This window comes from Gracilinanus agilis, chromosome 4 (genome assembly GCF_016433145.1).
Source record: "Gracilinanus agilis isolate LMUSP501 chromosome 4, AgileGrace, whole genome shotgun sequence".
NCBI classification, from domain to species: Eukaryota; Metazoa; Chordata; class Mammalia; order Didelphimorphia; family Didelphidae; genus Gracilinanus; species Gracilinanus agilis.
The window spans coordinates 183,174,833-183,182,119 of NC_058133.1; the positions used below are offsets into that span (position 1 = coordinate 183,174,833).

Sequence of the window (7,287 nt, forward strand, 5' to 3'; positions counted from 1 at the left end):
TAATGTCTCTTAAGGTCTCAATATTCCTCCCTAAAATCATGTTTGGTCTCTTAATTTCCTATATACATTCTTTTTTTTTTTTTGTAAACATAAAAACTAAACTTCTCAGACTCCCTTCTCCAGGATTCTGCTTCTGAACTGTCACAAATTCTTGTTTTCTGTGACCTGAATTAACCAGATTGGATTGTAGTATTATTGTGTGTATGATTCCTGGGTTATGGCTCCCTGAACGCTTATAATTGTTGTGTTGCATTTTTCCTAACTGCAAAAATGTCATAGGTTTTGATTGGTATTGCTAAGGATGTTTTATATTCTATTATTTTCATCATATTATCTATAGCTTGTAACATGTCTTCATAGACCACTTGAGTGAGTCAAAAACAAAGGAGATGATTTAAGTGAAGCAAATTACTTAATGACAATATCTTGTGATTATAAACAATATGAGATGTGTTTTGAGACAAAGTTCTTCCTGGAAAAAATGTCAATAAGCATTTCAGCAGTTGAAAATTCCTAATGTTTTTGTCTGAAAATTAAACAAAAGAGTTGCCAGAATCCTAGGATAAGTCTACCAAAATTAAAAGTACAAAGAAATGATCACTGAATCTTGTAGGAGGATATACAAAACAGATAACATCTTTCTTCGCTGTCTCCACCCCAACTCCAACACCCAGACAAATTCAAAAATAAATTAAAGATAGACAACAACATTTAAGAGCTTACATGGAAAAATCATATTCATACTGAGGAAGAGATAGAGAACCCTTCCCACATTTACAATCATGTGCTCCATTTTAGCTATTGCATTTTAGGCAAGAGTATGGGAAAACTGGAGTGTATCTAAAGAAGAAAAATGAAGATACTGAAGATGTTCAAGACAATTTCATCTATGAAGAAAATGAGAATGGCTAACCTGGAGAAGACTTGGGAGGAGAATGTTGCTATTGTCAAATAGTTAAAAATGTGTGAAATGCTAGAATTTATCTTGTTCTTAGATGCAAGATGGCAGAATTAGAACAGATAAAAAATAACATTCAATTAGTCAATAAACATTTATTAGGTACTTGCTATGTGCCAGCACTGTGCTAAATGCAATGGATCCATGAAGAGATAAATGACTCTTTTTCCTCCAAAGACTTTATAATTTAATGGGAGAAACAAGATTCAAAGAAATGTATACGAAGCAATGTCTATATAGGATAAATAGGAAATAACATAGGGAAATCACTAGATTTAAGATGGATTGGAGTAGGCTTTTAGAAAAAAGATGAGATGTTAGCTATGATTTAATGGAAGCCAGGAATATCAGTAGTCAGAGAAAGGAGAGAATTCCATTAAGGAAGGCAATCAGAGAAAATGCCTGGAGCTAAGAGATGGAGGTTCTTGTTTGTAGAACACCCAGGAGACCAATAGCATTGGAATGAAAAGTATGTGTTGGGAAGAAAGACATGAGAAGACTGGGAAGGTAGCAGGAAGCTTGGTTATGAAAGGCTTTGAATGCCAAACAAAGCATTTTGTATTTGAAGGAAATGTGGAGTCAGTGGAGTTGATTAAGTAGGAGTCTGACATCACTTTCTTGGCTGAATGGAGGATGAATTGCAGTGGGAAGGCTTGAGGTAGGTAGACCTATCAACAGGATATTGTAATAATCCAGGTCTGTAGTGATGAAGACTTACACTAAAGTGTCAGGAGAGAGGAGAGGTATTTGACTGTGGGGGATGAGAGATAGTGAGGAACTCAGAATGAGACCAGGTTGAAAGCCTGGGAGACTGGGAAGATGTTGTCCATTACAGTAATAGCAAGATGGAAGAGGGGAAGGATTTAGGGGAAAAGATAAAGAATTACTTTTTGGACATATTGAGTTTAACATGTCTATTGGTCGTCCAGTGGTGATATCTGAAAGGCAGTTGAAGATGTAAGGTTTGGAAGATAGCAGAGTTCAAAGCAGGTTAAATGGATTAAAAAATCATCAGCATAAAGATAACTAAATTCATGGAATCCGATGAGATCAAAAAGTGATATAATATAGAGGGAGAATATAAGAGGGCCCAAAACAGAAGAACCCTGATCATGTGCATGGTCTTAAAGAAGATCCGGAAAAGGAGACAGAAGGAGCAGTCCAATAATTAGGAGAACCAGAAGAGAGAGGTGTCCTAAAAACATAGGTAAAAGAAAAGTGATCAGAAGTGAAAGAGAGATAAAGCAAAGTTTGTATCTATAAAAGGAAAAACTTCAAAATGATTAGAATTGTTTAAGAAATGCAAGGGGAATATTCTGTCAGTGTGTTATGAGTTCCTCATCACTGGAGGTGCCCAGGTGAAGATTAGATGACAACTTTTCTTGGATTCATAGTGCAATTCTTGTTTCGCCAAGAGGCTCAACTATATGTATGACCTCAAAGGTGCTTTTCAAATGTGAAAATTCCATGATTTTAAAAGGCAAGTCAGTTTTCTAGAATAGAATCATTTATATTAGAAATTAAGGCATAGACCCAATAAGAATGGATTGCATATTTGATCAGAATTTGAAAAAAAAAAAAAGGAACAGGCAGGGTTCCTGATGTGTGATTTTCATTCCTAGAGTGGAAACTCTCTCTACTGATGCAGAGTATCAGAATGCTTGTGATTCAGATTGGCTAAGAAAGTTGCATTTGGCTACTACATCACTGCTTCTCAGAACGCTTCTTAATAGAGACAAAATTACATTTTATTACTATTTTATTGTAAGAGCTTTGAATTCTATGCATGACTATGACAGATAGAGGGAACTTTGGGGCTGCTAGGTGGCAGTGGATAGTCTTGGATCTAAAGTCAGAAATTCTTATCTTCCTGGGTTCAAATCTGACCTCACACACAAGCTGTGTGACCTTTGGGCAAGCCATTTAACCCATTTCCCCTCAGTTTCTTTATCTGTATCTGCATCTGTAAAATGAGCTAGAGAAAGAAATGGCAAACTTTTCCAATATCTTTGCCAAGAAAACTCCAAATGAGGTCACAATCAATCAGATATAACTGAAAGGACTTAATTATAGAGGATGCCTGATAGCAAGGTCCCTCTAAATTTTGTTGAGTCTTTGCAACTCAGCTACTTGCTCTAAATAATTTGTCTCAAGTTGGGTATTGAGATTTACTTTATTAAAATTTTGATGCAGGAAGCTTTTTACATAAGTCTCACAAACAGGATACTAGAGAATGTGATGGAGGGGACAGAATCTGCAACATTCTACTATCAACAAAGTTCTTGCTTGTATAACACCAAAAACGCTTCTGCAATATACGGCTTCCAGGAAGCCTGGTCGTTTTAAGGATTTTTAGAAAATCACTCAAAATTCCTTGTTTCCAGAAATTCTCTTGTAAAATTTTTCCTTAGATAATAGGAACTCATACAACAATATCGTTTATAAAGAGGTTACATACACTAGTTGTTCAGATTCTCACAAGAACCTGAGTTTTCCCATTTTCCCATCTTTCACTAAGACTAAAAGCACTCAAGTGACTTGTACACTGACACAATGACAGAGCTAGGATTCTGGGAGGCAGAGAATGAATTCATACCCAAAGCTTTTGAATCCACATCCAGTTTGCTTACTACCATAGTGACATTCATTTTCTTGAATTGTAAAAATTTAAAAGTAGTAGTGGTAAATCTCATTCCTTCAGATCAGAGGTACCAAAATAATGCCAATAAACCACATGAAACACATAATACCCCAGTGCAACAGTAACTACATTAAATCTAATTCGAAAATATTTAACAAAAAGAAATACTAAAAATATATACTATTATGATTATTTTTAAGTCAATTTGCATCCTGGAGGGATCCTTATTTATGATTTCCATTTGAGTTTGATATCACTACTCTAGAAATGCTCCATAACATCAAGGCTCTTTCTCATCTGATACCTAAAAATGAATATATATGTATATGTGTAATATACTTATATAGAGAGATACTCTAATAAGTTCATATATGTTTTTCTGTGCACTTCTATCCCATATCCTACCTTCTTTTGGAAGTCTTCCCTAACCCTTCTTAATTACAATCCTTCCTATTTTTTAATTATCTCCTATTTTTTTCCTGAATATAGTTTATTTTGTATTTATTTTTTGCATATTATCTCTTCCAATGGATTGTAAGATCCTTGGAGGCAGGGACTATCTTTTGCCTCTTTTTGTAACCCTAGTACTTAGCACAGTGCTGACATCTATAGGCGCTTAACAAATGTTTAATGAATTGAATTGAACTGAAAATCCCCTTTAATTACTAACAATTCTCCTCCCCCGCCCCCAAACCTCTTGAACCACAAATTACAATGCCCTCCCCTATTTCCCAACTGAAATACAAGGCAGAGGAAGAAAGAAGAGTACATTGATGACAGGCATAATTTAAGAGTGTTTGAGCTTTCAAATAGAAGGGTGTTTACATTCAGCCTATTTGAACCATTTTCACATGTAAGATAGTTAGAAATTACAGCACTGCATCCATCATTTCAAAACTGTTCTTGTGACACTGGTCTTCTCAATTGCCTGGCTTTTCCTTCTGGAGGTTTTCCCGGAATAATTTCACCTTTCCTTGGATTTCTTTCAGAGTAACAATTTTCTGCTCCAAGATGGACTCTAACTGGGCAGCACAGAAATCTACATCATAGTTTATTCCATCTGCCATCTCTAAAAATGCTCTGAGCCACTGACTGGATTCTTTGCAGGACGCTGATTTTTTTTTGTCTAATTTTGTAGATGTCACTTGCCCTTCATCTGCCTCATCCACATCTTCACTTTGTAAAAATATTTTATAATCACGCTTCTCCTGTTTTCCTGTTGGAGCCACAATTTGTTTATCTAGTAGCTTTGTATCCTGGTGCACATGTGGACGGAGATAATTTAAAAGACTAGAATCCAGAGTTAATTCCTTTACTCTGTTTGCATATCTTAAAGTATTGAGTGTGTTTTCACATGAACTCAGTCCTGGAGAGATTGTAGCAATCATACAGGTGCAAGCGTTCTTGCCTATGAATGAATCCCTAAGCACCTGTGTCAGTTTACTGGCTCTGAATGGGGTATGAGGCTTATTTTGTCCCAGTGCCCTTATACATTCTTTGAGTGCCAGGAGACTTTTGTTTATTTCTGCTCCTTCTAACTGCCTCTGTCTGCTGGTTCTGCAGGTGTCTGCTCCCCTCTCATTTCCAGCTAGGTCAATGAGGGAAAACTTTCCATGCAATTTCCCTTTCCTCTTAAGTATGATCTGAAATACAGCATGACTTCGAGAAGAGTGGGCATTGACAGATGTCTGACCAGAAGTCCGGTAGCTGCTGCCTAGCTCAATGAGGTTCAGCACATCTTCTACACAGCACACTTCCTGTTCCTGTAGTCCCAAAACCTGGATTTGTTGCTTGGCATCCTCAAGGACCCTGAGTTTCGTCTTCCAGTTCAGTAAATCATACACTTTGCCCCCATAAATCTCAAAAAATGTCCCATAGACCTTCAGGTCCAACTTTTCATAAGTGGGCTTCTTGAGCATTAAGAAGACATCCTCAGCAACGAGAGCATAGATGCCTTTAGAGCAATTTTGGCTTCTCCCAAAAAGATCTCCTCCCATAGTGTGGGTTTTCCCACTGCCTGTCTGACCATAGGCAAAACAAGTGGCCATACCCTTGTGGAAGATGTTCTCCACCAGTGGTTGGGCGGTGAAACGGTACACAAATTCGTTGGAAGCAGTGTCATCAAAGGCATGGTCAAAGCGGAAGGTGTGGTGTTCGAGGTAGCGAGTCAGATCCACCTTTTGCTTAGATTCATGCACCATGACCACGTTCCTGGTGGGGACTGTGATGATGTCCAAATCTTTCACCAGGGTCTCTTGCTCATTGAGTGGCCTCTTGCGTACGCAGACACAGATTCGATGGTCATCTGTGGGATCCGGGCTGAGCATCTTGGAGTAGTCTATCTTCCTACGGAACTCCTGAATCATACACATGATCTCATAGTTAGGTCTAACCACACTGACATTTTGGGCTCTCTTGGCCTGAAATTCCAGCAGCTGCTGCCTCCTCTTTTGTCGCTGCTTCTGTAGTTTTTCAATCTCCAGCAGGCAGTGTGACTTTCTCTGCTTCACTAAGACAGGCTCGCTGAAGGTCACCAGGCTGTCCCCCGAAGCCGTCTCATTCTTTTGAGGGTGCACCACCCATTGGTTCGTGGAGGCTTTGTCGCCCTTGGCGGAATAGAGGGCTGTCAAAGGCAGCGGGGTCGGGACTCTGGAGGACTGGAGATATCCCGGAGCGGACAGTCCCGGATTAAGCAGGAGTACTGTGGCTAGATCAACTTTCTTGCCCTTGTTGGCACCCTTCTCGAGCCACTCTACCGTCACGCTGTTGTTGTTCTTGTTGATCGAAGCGACCACTGCGGGGTGGATTCTTCCGTCACTTCTCCTGATATTCAGGGAGACGCCTATTTGAATCGCTCCAAAGTGTGGACTCATGCGTTTCAGGGAGGTGGAATCAGATAAAATGTGGCGAGACAACTGGCTGGCCGTGGTGGATGGTGGAAAGCCTAGAGCTCAGGGTCGAACTGCCTCAGCAGGAAGTGCTGGAAGTGGGGCAGGCAGGACCTGAGTCATCTAGAGGTTCTAGGACGCAGCGCCAGAGAGTTGAAACAGCCCTTTGGAGGGCGCTGCTGTGTGAATGGAGAGCAGGGCGCAGGATTGGACCAGATGTGCAGCAACTGGCGTCACAATGAGAGAGGTGAGGCTCAAGTACGGAGGTGGGCTTCGCCCCAGACTCTCCGGGTCTAAGAGCTGAACTGAGCGGCAGAGCTAAGGGCTGTGCCAATGCCTGGAGAGGAGTCCTGGAGTGGCCTCTCAATAATTGCCAGAGACCTCCTCCAACCCCCTCTAACCAGGGTAATGGCTATGCCCGAAGCCCCAGGTCCGAGATGGCCTATCACCTTTAGGGATCTTTCAGAGAGGGCGAGGGAAGCAACTTGTGCCTGGACAAGAGCCACTTTTATTTATCTCTCCTTATTCCCAACTCCTGGCACGTTCCTGTGGTTCTGGGTGAACTTAGAGACTTCAACTGTTATTTTCTACTAACTTTTGTAGTTTTTATTGAGTGCCTAACATGTGCCAGTCCCTGTTTGTATCGGGCATAAAAAGAAAAAAAAAAAAAGACAGTCCTGGCTCTCAGGGTGTGATGGACAACTTGCAAACAACTATGTACACAATATAGACAGTATAAATTTTTAAGAGAGAGAAGGGTCTAGTATTAAGGAGGATGGGGAAAGGCTTCTCTCAATCAG

General features: G+C 40.0%; 1 protein-coding gene across 1 annotated transcript; it reads right to left on the bottom strand.

Annotated features, from left to right (window-relative positions):
• Window positions 1-4,519: 4,519 nt before the first annotated feature.
• Window positions 4,520-6,472, bottom strand: KIF2B (kinesin family member 2B). The gene has a single exon (XM_044674224.1). It carries the CDS (start codon window positions 6,470-6,472, stop codon window positions 4,520-4,522), a length of 1,953 nt encoding a protein of 650 aa, XP_044530159.1.
• Between the last annotated feature and the right edge of the window lie 815 nt (window positions 6,473-7,287).